Below are 13,420 nucleotides of genomic sequence, written 5' to 3'. Positions count from 1 at the left end.
TTGAAGTGTCAGAAATATGAAAAACAAAGAACAATTTTCATGAGAGAGTTTGTAGGTATTAAAGACATTTTTAATTTGATTGATACATTGCAAAGAAGTTTAGGTAGCAGACATATTCAAATCATACTTAGATAAATAAAAAAAAACTAAATTAATAAATAGAATTTGATTATTGTAATGATAAATAAGAACATTTAAAAGCATGAAGAACCATACTCCATACCAGTCAGTGGCGGTAATGCAGACATCAAAGTTATTTGCCAACCACCAAAAAAATAACACAAGAAGAAGAAGATGAAGAAGAAGAAGAAGAAGAAGAAGAAGACCACGCCCGCTTCCCAGGACACCAACAGGAAGTTGCCACCAGAATATTGACTCTCGTGTTTGACAGAGAGGTGCTTAATTTTGGTAAGCCCGAATCAATCGTAATTAAACTTAAATGTTTGATTTAATCTATAAAAGAGTAAATAAGGATACATATCATTATTTTCGGCCTGTTTCAGTTATGTTTGATGATGTCCGTGTAGCTAACCTTCAGCTAGCTAGCTAAACCTGGTGCGTTTTTTGTCGAGTATAAATGTTTATTTATTTACAGCTGATTTAGACTTTGTAATTACCTTATTTTGTGTATTTTTCACACCTAATGGACCTCTTGGCAACTTCGGCTTGCGTTTTAAAACGACTGAAGCTAATATAGGATTAACGTAAGCCGTTGTTTTCGTGACGCATGAACGCCCACACCATGTTTACCGAATGATAGTAGACAATAAACTTATTCTGCTAAGTTCTCAGTGTTTATTGCTGTGTTTTTTTAGCATGCCTCTGTTTTGTCGAGTTCGTTTACGATTCATCAGAACGTCATGGTGACATTTTAATTTATGTCTGCTTTGTTAGCCTCGCTAGACGTTGATTTGCTGATTTAAACTTAATTTACATAATATTTCAGAGTAGCTGCTGTGTCATAGCCCTGGTTCTTTATAACAATGGACATTATATCATTTAAAGTCTTATGTGTTAATAACCTACCGAGTTTTGGTTTCTACACTGAAGGTATCGAAACACATGCCTGTTATTGTTCGGGTGTAACAACATTTAGACCTTGCTGTCTAATCGTTTTTAGTTAGACCTCTTTCCAGTTTACTTTGCTTGTTTCTTTTTCCAGAAAGAGCCTGTTGTCATTGGGTTACTGTAACAGATCCTGCCATGGGTATTACTGCCCTTTTTCTACTGAGCGTTCTTGGCTTTGCCATCACTGCTGAAGGTGAGTTCAAACGGGTACACTGAGCATGCGCAACCTGTCAGTAATTAAAGTGCTTTCAATCCTGACGTCCATTTTCTCTACTAATTTCACCATTTATAAAAATGTTTTCCAGCTCAATCATGTTCTAAACCCGTCGGTGAAGCCAACATGAGTTTGAAGGACGATTTCATTATCCAGGACACATTTGTAAATGGAGCCGTTGTTTCTTTTGCCTGTAATCCCGGCTACACATCTGCTGGAGGATCTTCTAAGATCACATGCAGTGCTGGCGTGTGGAGTCCTGTGCAGCTGAGATGCGAGAGTGAATATTATTGTCTAATTACGCCTTGCAATTCTACAGCATGCAGTATCACAACTATTTTAGTGACCATTTTAAATTGACATATTCTCAAAAGTCAAACACTTGAGTAAATTATATTGGACCAACATAAAAGTGCTGATTTGTTCTACTTACTACTTTATTCATTTTAAATATTTTTCTTAAAATGTTGCAGTTTAAGAGTGTAATTGCCTGAGTTTTCTTGTTCCAGGGAAGAACTGTGGCGCTCTTGAAGATGTGAATAATGGTTATATTGAGTATAGGAACGGGACTGAGTTTGGTGATACAGCTGTGGTCATTTGTAACCAAGGGTTAGTAGCAAAGTTATAACTTGTTTTGTTCTGAAAGTCAGCTAAGAAAATGTACCTGTTGTATCTGTAAGCAGTAAAATTTTACTATACATGTTTCTAAACGAAATGTAAAACGAACCAGTCTGAAAAAACATCCATGATTCACCATTCTGTAGAATAATCTCTCGTATAACCCTTTCAGTCATTGTCATTGTATGATCGTTTCAGTCTTAAGTGATTGTGTTGCAAGTTTTACTTACTTCTGTCCTACAAGGTGGCTTCAGTTTGCAATTTTCATTTTACATTAGGATATAATTGCTTTTGCTCAGATCTCTTATAGTCTTGCCACAGTATAGTAGTCTGTTGTGGTCTGGACTTTGTCATTGCAGCACTTTGATTCTCTAACTTTTCTGCTGCTTTCTTGTGGAGTTTTTGCTGTGTCGGAGGTCGGTTCTTGAGCCAACATCAGGCGCTGTGCTCTAAGTGAATACCTCTAAGCTTGAGCTGTCAGACAGAATGTCCTACATTTCATCTTTTAAATATCTTAGTATACAAGTTTGACTTTAATTCAATGACTGTAAAGTGTAAAAGATTGGTGACTGTAAAACAAGTTCAAACTATCAGGCTCTTACTGCTGGCCTCGTTATTTCATGTGCTCTGTTTGTCTGGATATGTTGTGTATTCTTTAAACAATTATGGCACAAAGGATAATAATCCATCCATTGCTCTTAAGTCTTATCCCTACAAAAATACTTTGCCTCAGAGTTTTTTCTTTATAACTATACCATCAAAGAATCGGAGTCTGAGAAGGAGCTCTGAGGCTTGTACAGTCTGACCTTGACATGTTTTAGGTGTTTTCTATTTGCTGATAATCTGTTTTACTGCGCAATCATGGATTTCAAACTCCACTAAGATGATAGCTTAAATCTTTCCTCCTTGTCATTGTGTTAACATGCACCTAAATGCTATAGAAAAATCTCCAGTCAAAACATCTAATGTTGATGAATTAAGTGTAGCGACTGAGCTGATGCTCAATCCGCTTGATGGTGGTAAGTAAATGGCAGCATTTAATGTTTTTGTTAAATAAATACTCTGTAAAACATGTATTTTTCTCTGAAATCAGACAATGTACATGTATGTCTTTAAAACCTGAGAGGTTAAAGAATGGTTTTGGTGTGAGATCAAAGTGACTGTTCATTCTATGTGCTTCTCTGTGAGTGTTGGTAACTTTAATTTAGGAAATTCATTTATTTGCTTTTCCTTTGCCCCTAACTAATTAGTTACATCCCAGTTGGGCAGTCAGTAGTAATCAGATGCTACGTCAATGGATGGATAGGCAGGTTGCCAGTTTGTGAAGGTCAGTGATCTTTGTGTTTTTCTCATCGTATTAGAAATGAAAATGAGCTGAAATATGTTTTGAGTCTAAAGAAAACGTATTTTTGTTTTTGCAGCGGTTCAGTGTGTTACACCAGCAGGAATTGTAAACGGCACATTTAGTCCAGAAAAGGAGTTCTATAGTTACAGAGACGTTGTGCGGTACTCCTGCAACAAAGACGTGATTCTTAATGGATCAGGAGAATTAACTTGCTCCAAAGATGGGACATTCCACCCTGCCCCTCCAACCTGTGTCTGTTAGTGCTGTCCTGTTTTTACTCTCACATTTGATACCATCATTATGACTGATTACTGTAGTTACCATAATATTTTTCTTTCTATTTGCTTTAGGGGTTGAATGTAAAGATCCTGTGATTGAAAATGCTGAATTTGTTGAAGGCTCCCGGCCTCCACACAGATACGGGGCTTCAGTGAAATATTCCTGTAAACCTGGATATGTGATTGAAGGAACCTCTACTCTGATGTGCTTGTTAAACAGTCAGTGGTCATCACCCTTACCAAAATGCACAAGTAAGTCAAGCATTAAAAATACTTGGGTACATAAAAAAGGTTAATAAAATAATGCTTATTAGAATCTGAATAGAGATTCTAAAAGTCATTCCTTAAACTTAAAATATTCTCGTACTCGTCGTCTTCCGCTTTATCCGGGACCGGGTCGCGGGGGCAGCAAACTCAGCAGAGACACCCAGACGTCCCTCTCCCGAGACAGCTCCTCCGGGGGGAGCCCAAGGCGTCCAGGAGGCATCCGGTATAGATGCCCGAGCCACCTCAACTGGCTCCTCTCAATGTGGAGGAGCAGCGGCTCTACTCCGAGCTCCTCCCGGATGGCCGAGCTCCTCACCCTATCCCTAAGGGAGTGTCCGGCCACCCTACGGAGGAAGCTCATTTCAGCCGCTTGTATCTGGGATCTCGTTCTTTCAGTCATGACCCAAAGTTCATGGCCATAGGTGAGGGTAGGAACGTAGACCGACCGTAAATCGAGAGCTTCGCTTTTTGGCTTAGCTCTCTCTTCACCACAACGGACCCGCAGAGTGCCCCCATTGCTGCGGCAGCGGCACTGATCCATCTGTCGATTTCCGCGCTCCACTCTTCCCTCACTCGTGAACAAGACCTCGAGATACTTAAACTCCTCCACATGAGGCAGGAACTCCCCTCCAACCTGAAGAGGACAGGCCACCCTTTTCCGGTTGAGGACCATGGACTCGAACTTGGAGGAGCTGATCCTCATCCCAGCCGCTTCACACTCGGTTGTGACCCATCCCAGTGCGTGCTGTAGGTCTTGCCTAGAGGGAGCCAGCAGGACCACGTCATCTGCAAAAAGAAGAGACGAAATCCACTGGTCCGGCCCTTGCCTGCGCCTAGAAATCCTGTCAATAAAAGTTAATGTAAAAAATATAAAACTTCTACTTCTTGGGTAATTTATATTTATGGATTAAAATTTGCTGTCAACAGGAGAGCAGAACAGATGAGTTTTGACAGCTTTATTTGAAGTTTGATTTAGGCAAAGATGAGTCGGTTTGATAATTTTACTGAATTGTATGATTGTTGCATGAAGTACTTTTTCCTATTTGAAAGAACTTGGTAAGAGAATTTCAGACCTTTTGTGAGTTGTTTTTTGTTTTAAGCTAGGTTAGTCGGTGCTTCAAATGTTGAACTCCAGGCTATTAAGCCTAGATTGTTTTATTTTTTGAAATGCCAGCAATTATGTGTACACTGACATTGATGCCCTTGTTTTTGTAGAAGACCGTGGGCCAACTATGCCTACTACCACTACTCCTACTACGACTACTGCTACTCCTACCCCAGGTACAGAACTTAACGTTTAAAAGTTCCTTGTGAAAAAACCCAACCTCTTATTTTGAGATTTGATATAGACGGGAGAGATGTGAATGTGGGAGCTGCAATGTAGCTGCTCTAATTGAAGGGTAAAAAAAACCCAATGACACTGATAAGGTGCACCATTATGACCACTGACAGGTGAAGTAAATGACTCTATCTCATCATCATGGCACCTGTTAGTGGGTTGGGTTAAACAGTAATAGGCAGCAAGTGAATGTTGTCCTTAAAGTTGACATGTTAGAAGCTGAAAAAATGGGCTTGAGGATTTAAACCAGTATGACAAGGGCCATATTGTGATGACTGGGTCAGAACATCTCCAGAACTAGAGATGCTTTGACAATCAGAATCAGCTTCTTTGGCCAGGTTTCTGCACATAAGCAAGGAATTTGACTTTGGTCGCACATATTCTTAGAGAACACACAGTTAAATATAGTACTAACCATAACTATACCTAAGATCAAAAATGAAAAAGGAAATATTGATTGGTCTTTTCTCTCTTGACTCTGTTCTTATGTCTTGCCTTTCATAGACAACGGGAATGGGCTTTCACCAGGGATTATTGTTCTGATTGGTAAGTTAGCCTCATCATTGAGCATTGTGTTTACAGTAAAAAGAGATGATATGAAGTCTAATCAAAATGAGTGTGACCTCAGAAGAACAATGTGACAATAAGAGACAGATAATTGAAATTTTCTTTAAGGCTCAAACAGAAGAACCTATAATTAATGAATGAGTCCTGTTACTGAGATTGTTTTGTTTTTTGAATTATGACATCTCCCAAATCAGAAAATGTTTTCTGATCAGTATTCTTGTTTAACTCATTTAACACTGAGTCTAACATTTTAATCTCCTAACTCTTTAGTGTGGATTTTCTTTGCTTTATTTGTTTACACAGCAGCTGTACATCCATCCCCAAAACTCCTATTATCATACACTATTCAGGAGTCAAATATAACTAAATTGGTGGTACACCAAACCTTTTAACCAAATGCTGTAATGATATTTATTCTTTTTATGGGAATAGGTTCTGTTTTTTGAACCTCTCCAAACGGCTCAGACTTGAACACACATTTCATGTCTTTCTGAGATATTGCAGCTGAGTTTGATCATGATCACAATAAAGCATTCAGCTTTGACCTGATTTTTCTATTTTTTTGAAACATTTTTTTTATTCAGTCCCATTTTCACTCAAATCATTTTAAGAGATCATGTTAAGTGTTTGCTTTTCGAAGTGATGAAGACCATTTTTTGTTTTTCAACCGGCAGTTTGGAATTTATTTCAAATTTTTCAAGTAGAGCTTTCTATTTAACGTTCTACGAAAAAACTTTTCCCCCCGGAGTGACAGGGGATTATATATCAGGATATTGTTATACGTTTGAAACTCATACTCAAACATTATCATCTTCAAACATCTCAATGTTTTTCTCATCAAAATAGTTATCATAATTTTCTTCATCATCATCATCACAGTCTTCATCTATCGAAAGAAACGGTACGTTTTTTTTTGTCTATGGCAACTAACTCTTGACATCGCCTTTTTTTGTATTATGGGCTCCTTGTCTCTCTTTTTTTCTGTCCTCAGCCTGGCCATTAACTGTGTGATTATGGGCCTTTGCTTCCTGTCTGAGCTTTCTCTCTGTTGCATGTTGAAGGTTTTTGCACTTTGAAGTAGGGATGGGCATTTCAAGAGGAAATTACATCAAAATTTCCCTCCACCTACTTCCCCACATTGTTCACATGTGCAGCTTCAGATGATCAGAAGTTACCAGCGCTGCCACTAGCGAAGCCATTATCTTAGAGATGATGTCCATCATTGGCTTATAGCTTCTGCCGTCAAACAAATAAAACCAGTAACTGCTTATGTGGAAATGCAGCATTAAGTACTTAACAACCATTTCCTGATATTTTATGCTATGGATCTCTTCTGTTTTTATTTTAAAAGTTGTTTTAAACAGAACCTTGATGGACATCCTTTGATTAAAACATTGGTTTCTGAGTTCAAAACACAGATTTTACTGAATAATCACGGTGCTAAAGTGCTTGAAGACTCTGAAACAGCCGGAACAGTTTTAAGTTCCTTATAACTGACAATGTAGCATGTTAGCGCCACCGTTTGGCAGCAAGGATTACAACCAATAAAGGTCAAAATAAGGCGATACAAAAATACTCTATTCTGGATTTACTGTAAGTACTACTCTTGAAAGGCAGTGCCCATCCCATGAGCTTTTCCTAAGATGTCTCTACAGATACATAGATGCATTTTAAGAAATCAGAATCTTATTAAAATCCTAATTCATTTCATTTATTAATTCTTATCTTAGTTATTATGTACACTCATTGCAGAAGGAGTGATATATGCATTTATATGTTGTAATTTGATAAATGTTATGAATCAAATAAAAACAGGTCATTCTGCCAAGTCCTGCAGGAAAATTAAATCAGCTTTTCTATAAAGCTCATCAGTTGATGCGTACAGGAAGAGCTCTAAAATGTCATGATTTGACCTCACAAACTTTGGACTTGGTACCTGGACTTTAGTGGACTAACACCAGCAGACATGGTTCCCAAAATTCACTGATTGTGAAAACTTCACACTGGACCTTAAGCAGGTCGGATTCTGATCTCTCCACTCTTCCTGTAGATGTAGGGAGCTTGATTTTTTTAATAAATGCAAAATTTTCTTTCATTTGAAAAAAATGCTTTGGACCACTGAGAAGTCCTGTATAACCTATCCTATGGCCATAATATTTCTGTGTTTTAAAAATAATTTTAAAATTTGTTTTATGCAATATTGCAATTTTCTGAGAATGCTTTAAATATATCACTCTGTGTTTAATGAATCTATAGAAAAGTTTCACTTCAACTTTTGATGATACTCCAATATATGGAGATGCACATTTATTTAGATAATTATAGGACAGCAGGACAGGAGGAGGTGGAATGCTGAAAGGTACCTGTAGGGTTTACACGGTTTTTATAAAACCATCAAATTCTGTTATGTTCAAACTTCAACTAATTAACCTACCAGTGACTAATTCATGCTGACGCTTTGTCTTAAATTATATGTATAAATTATAAATTGAAAGACATAAATAAAATGTCATTTGATTCAGAAAATATTAGCCTTCATATTACCAACAACACATAACTGCAGTATTTATTAGCCTTAATCCTCTAAGTGATTATTATAGCCAAAACATTTTTAGCATAGAAACTTGTGTGTGTGTCCATATTTTTACATTCACACACTCCTTAAGTAATTTTAAAAGATTGTACGTCACAGAGCCACCTCAGTTATTTTTAAAAGTTAACTTGATAAGAGTTTTTATAAATCAGTTTTCAGCTGAACAGTGATTTTTAGCTACTTCAGGTGGTTGTTAGTTGGATTTGCTTGTGGAGGCCATCATTTCTGTTATAACCTGTGTAATGCTTCACGTTGTCAGTAAATACATCTAGTGTTCACTTCCTTACTGCAGATGGGGTTTTTTTTTTATTCAAATACAACAATTGGATCTTTATGTTTTGGGTGTGTCAAACGTCAAACTTTCACATGATTTAGTGTGACATAATTGAACTTTAACTAGGCCTCAACACTCTCCAGCTGTGTTACAGCCATGTTTTGTGGACAAAGTTGCAGAGATTGATTTGGTCCTGCTAGGATGAATAAACTTGTTATACTTTTCAACCTCATGTAAAAGTAACACAGCTGTGATTGTTGTTTTTGTGGGTGTGTGTGTGTGTATGGGTGACTGCATTGTTGGCAATTGTTTGTGGGGTATTGTTTTTAGATGAGCAGTACAGTGTGTGTGGTGGGTGTAACACCTGTTTACCCTGTTTGGACCTCAGGTTACAGGCCTGCTGCAGGAGGTCTCAGCAGGCTAAACTCTTGTTACTTGGTCTACTTTGTCATAAATATATGTATATATATATACATATAACCAGTATTGACCACACATGGATGGGTTACAGCGCTCGGGGAAGCAGTACTGTCAAAGAGGCTGCAAAAGATGACGAGGATATAGCACTCTCGGTAAGGAGATGACTATCCAAGAACACTTGTGTTAAATAAATACATGATGATATGATGAAAAAGAACACAATGTCATTGTTGGCAGAACTTTTATTGCTACCAAATGTCTTGTAAATGCACAGATCAGCCACATCGGTTCAAAACGTAACGCATATTATCAAGATTCATTCCACACCGTGATGTACTCCTAACTTTAATTTGGATTAGTTTAGATTTTTTTTATTATAGCTTCCAGCTAATGAAAACTATAAGTCTCTCAGAAAAGTATAATGTTGTGCGAGATCAATAAAGAAGGATTTTATTACTGAAACATTATGGTCTACACAATCCTGGGGAGAACTGCAGTGACAGGTGCCCAGCAGGCAGTCACCGACATGCTCCACAAAGAGGGTGAGCTACAAAATATCATTACTAAAGAAGCTGGTTGTTTAGTGTATCAAGGCAAGTGGAAAGTCAAGTGGAAGGAAAAGCTGTTGTAGAAAATGGTGCACCAGCTACAGGGGTTAAAAACAGCCTTAAAATTATTGTGAGGCAAATCCCCTCAATAGTTTTATGGAGATTGGCGAGGTGTAAACTGCAGCTGGATACGTCTGTATACACGTCCACCACACACATACGTATTCAGGAAATGTCTACAACTTGTTTTAAGCCACTTGTGAACTAGCAGCATCAGAACGCTTACCTGGACTAAGCAACAAAAAAGTATTGGACTAGTATTTGTAAATTTTAGAGCACTTCATGCTTCCCTCTGCCACTATTATAGCAACCTAGGTTTCCTAAACACCTCAGCAGTTCCACAGACTGATCACCTTCATGCCACTCTGCTTTGATGCAGAAGTTCATGCAACATGAGGCCCAACCATTTATTGAGTGTATATACTGTATTGTCAACAGATATGCTTTTCATGAGGCTGACGTGTTTTTATGAGTTTTATGTAATATTTTACATATTACATACATATTTTCATTAACTGTACGCCACAATTAAAACACTGACCAAAATTGGAACACATCACTCTTCATGTAATTGATCCACATAATGGGTTTCACTTTTTATACTAAATGACTGAAATAAGTCAACGTTGCGATCATATTATAACTCAGGTGTGCCTATAGTACTGTGGTCTTAGTTGGGCAAGCTTTATATAACTGTTGGTTATGGAGTTAGGACACCTATAGATACTCGCTCTGTTAGCTCTGGTTAGACGTTTTTGAAAAATTTCTACTGCACTGCCATCACAGAATATTAAAAGGCTGTGTTATGGGTGAGAAAGTAAGATCTATTAGAAAAATGTATTTTAAAAAGTTCATCAGCATTTGCTTTTATTGAGGTTTTAATGTTGTGGCTGTTTGGATATCTTTTTAACTTTCAGCTCCGCTTTTCTTTCTCTCTTTCATATCAACCTAGGCAGCCACCTATCCTGTTGGAAGACTTCTTCACTCATTCAGAACATTGTTTTCCTAAGTTATAGGTCTACTGTGCAGGTGTACTACTTTATCTAGAAGATACTTGATTACTTTTCTTTGTTCCTTTTCTCTTTAGTGAGCATCACAGCCCTGTTGCTTCAAAACTCCTGCATGTAAAAGTGTCGTCAGCAGAAGAGGATTACCCCCAGAAATCTTGAAACTCCCCCTCTGGAAATCAGCCTCTGCACTCAGGACCATTCAAGCAGCTTGTCTGATTAGCCAATAGCAATTTACAGCTTTGACAGGATGCCCATGTCCACTTCTTGTTTCCTGTTTTACTTCTCTGGGCATCATTAAACTCTGCACTGATTTGGAATGTTTGCATTGGAAGCTGCTTTGTAACACAGGCCAATTACAGAGATTAGTGATTAGTGAAAAATCTGCTCTCTTAATACTTTATTCACTAAACGTTTATGTAATAAAAATACTGCTGCTGAATTGAACCACTTAGTCTTAAAAAACTGTTTATAAACTAAACAGTTCTGAGGTTGGTGTCTAACAAAAGGCATCATATATGCCTGAATGCAAAACATGCCAAATGCTTTACTTTCTGTGTGTTTTTGAAGTTGCCTTAAATCACCTTTTTGGAATATCATCTCCATGATGATGTTAACCTTTTGTGACCACATTTTTTTTTTGTTTGTTTGTTTTGCTTTTGAAAATCGGCTAATTAGGTTCCAGATTAAAACAAAATGTCCATCAGTGAAATTGTTTCCCTTCAACACTGCAGCATTGTTAATATATTTGTTAACCACCTACTGTCCAGAAGATAATTTGTTTTAGTAGCAGGACTTGAGTATCAACTGTGGTCACATAATTTTTATTGAAAGTAATCTCAAAGAGGTGTGCACTTTGTATTTATTAAAATGACGACAGATTTCAAATTTTTTGCAGGCAGCTGTGAAACTAATTTCTTTATGTAATTAATATAAATGAAAACACAAGGTTTTTTTTCTGCATGATGGATAGTCTTTCTTTTTTACATAGGACCAGGTTGGTTTAGAGATAAAGGTGTTCTCCATTTAATAAATGAAGTCATAAAAACAGCTTTCTGTATGTATGCAGGCTGTCTTTGTCTCATATTTCAATTAGCTTAATCTTAAACATGTAAGGTTTACATGGAAAAAGTATGAAAATAGCAGAAGTGCAGACTGGTTTATCTTGTGGGCAATAAAGAGTAAAGTCAAAAGGGTACATGAGATTAATTCTGGTAGATCTTTAACAGCTGAAGATAAAATTCCAGACTTAGTGGATGAGAATTCAAAATATTAGTTGGTTTTTAAAAAATGTCAGTAGTGTTAAATTAGCCCTTTTTTATTTTTCTATTAAGGATTCAAACTTTCTTTTTAACTGGTTTTTGTTACTGGTTTATCAGGCTTGAAAACAAAATTATTTTCTATCAACCAAAAGACGTACTGTATGAATATGTCAGTTTAGTTATTTCACATATTTTATGTGATTCTCCTATTTTATGTTGTTCTATTTGATGTCTGTATTAGTAGGCCAACACTACATCTTTTTTAAGTCAACTTGAAATATTTTATCTCAATAAAAACAGTTGTACGTGTTCTCACCAACATGCTGAAAAATAAGGTGAAACGGTTGTATTAACCTGTGCCAACTCCATGTGTTGTGTGTTTGTGAATGGAGATTGTCTTGTCTTTTTGAAATTTCCCAGCATCTGTGGTGAACGTTTAGTGTATAAGGCTTATTGAGTAATTACTTCTTCTATCAAAATATCAGCTATGTTATGTGCACTGATTTTATCAAGACCTCTCCTAGGTAGACATGTTGGTTGCTTGGAGCACTTTCTCTTATGTCAATGCTGCGCTCGAAACCATGAGTTGATACATTTAAGCCAACGACTCCCTACAAGATTTATTTTTTTTTGCCAGATTTGGCAATTTGTTCCCAAATGGGCAAAGTCTGCACTATTTTGGGACAGTTGACATGACTGGTACACGAAAACTTGTTAGTGTGTGATAGATAAAAATGTCAATATGCAGCTGTGTAAATTAGCCAGTCTGAACTCTGATCCAAAGATATTTAAATTTGGTTGAGCCTAATCTAGATATGACTGGTTTATTTACCTTTGAACTGTCACCCTCACAAACGGGAGTGTGAAGCGTTTGGTTGGCTTTAGATGGTTTGACAATTCTTACACTGTTATCCCTCATCAGTTGTTCAATTCAATTCAAAAATACTTTATTAATCCCAAAGGGAAATTAAATGTTGTTATAGCTCATATTATGAAGGTTTCTCCAAAGAGTCGTAGATGCTGATGGCTGTGGGCAGGAAGGATCTCCTGTAGCGCTCCGTCTTACAGCAGATCTGAAGAAGCCTCTGACTGAAGACACTCTGTTGTTGTAGGACAGTCTCATGAAGAGGATTCTCAGGGTTCTCCATAATGTTCTTCATTTTATGAAGAATCTGTCTTTCCACAATGATCTCCAGAGGAGTCCCCAGAACAGAGACAGCCTTTTTTATCAGCTTGTTGAGCTTTTTTAAGTCACTGGCTCTGATGCTGCTTCCCCAGCAGATGATGGTAGAAGAGATCACACTTTCCACAACAGACTAATAGAAGATATGCAGCATCTTGCTGCAAACACCAAAGGACCTAAGCTTCTTCAAGAAGTACAGTCTGCTCTGTCCCTTCTTGTAGATGGCTTCACAGTTGCATCTCCACTCTAGTCTGTTGTCCAGGTGAACACCGAGGTATTTATACTCCACCACCTCCACTTCTTCTCCCATGATAGAAATAGTTTTTGACTTATTCCTGTTTCTCTTAAAATCTACAATCATCTCCTTTGTTTTAGTC

General features: G+C 37.3%; 1 protein-coding gene across 6 annotated transcripts; it reads left to right on the top strand.

The window, feature by feature from the left end:
• The first annotated feature begins 267 nt into the window (after positions 1 to 267).
• Positions 268 to 12,194, top strand: LOC124870873 (membrane cofactor protein-like). Of its 6 annotated transcripts, none has more exons than XM_047369971.1 (12): positions 268 to 408; positions 1,163 to 1,261; positions 1,374 to 1,562; positions 1,792 to 1,891; positions 3,151 to 3,227; positions 3,322 to 3,501; positions 3,596 to 3,775; positions 5,006 to 5,071; positions 5,634 to 5,675; positions 6,576 to 6,597; positions 9,075 to 9,135; positions 10,679 to 12,194. In XM_047369971.1, exons 2-12 carry the CDS (start codon positions 1,204 to 1,206, stop codon positions 10,679 to 10,681), a joined length of 978 nt encoding a protein of 325 aa, XP_047225927.1. In that variant the 5' UTR covers positions 268 to 408; positions 1,163 to 1,203; the 3' UTR covers positions 10,682 to 12,194. The 6 variants fall into 6 exon arrangements, with proteins under 6 accessions (XP_047225927.1, XP_047225773.1, XP_047226017.1 ...); XM_047369817.1 differs by having other exon boundaries at positions 6,543 to 6,597; XM_047370061.1 differs by lacking the exon at positions 6,576 to 6,597.
• The last annotated feature ends 1,226 nt before the right edge of the window (positions 12,195 to 13,420 follow it).

The sequence above is a fragment of the Girardinichthys multiradiatus genome, chromosome 1 (assembly GCF_021462225.1).
Source record: "Girardinichthys multiradiatus isolate DD_20200921_A chromosome 1, DD_fGirMul_XY1, whole genome shotgun sequence".
Taxonomy (NCBI): domain Eukaryota; kingdom Metazoa; phylum Chordata; class Actinopteri; order Cyprinodontiformes; family Goodeidae; genus Girardinichthys; species Girardinichthys multiradiatus.
Note: the sequence above shows the minus strand (reverse complement) of the source record. Positions and strands in the feature narration are given on the sequence as shown.

What these genes read in the sequence shown, in the direction of transcription:
- LOC124870873 (XM_047369732.1), top strand. Translation starts at nt 1,204, where the DNA reads ATGGGTATTACTGCCCTTTTTCTACTGAGCGTTCTTGGCTTTGCCATC. An exon ending in TGCCCCTCCAACCTGTGTCT is followed by an intron (nt 3,502 to 3,595) that starts GTTAGTGCTGTC and finishes TATTTGCTTTAG; the next exon opens with GGGTTGAATGTAAAGATCCT. An exon ending in TTCATCTATCGAAAGAAACG is followed by an intron (nt 6,598 to 10,678) that starts GTACGTTTTTTT and finishes TTTTCTCTTTAG; the next exon opens with TGAGCATCACAGCCCTGTTG.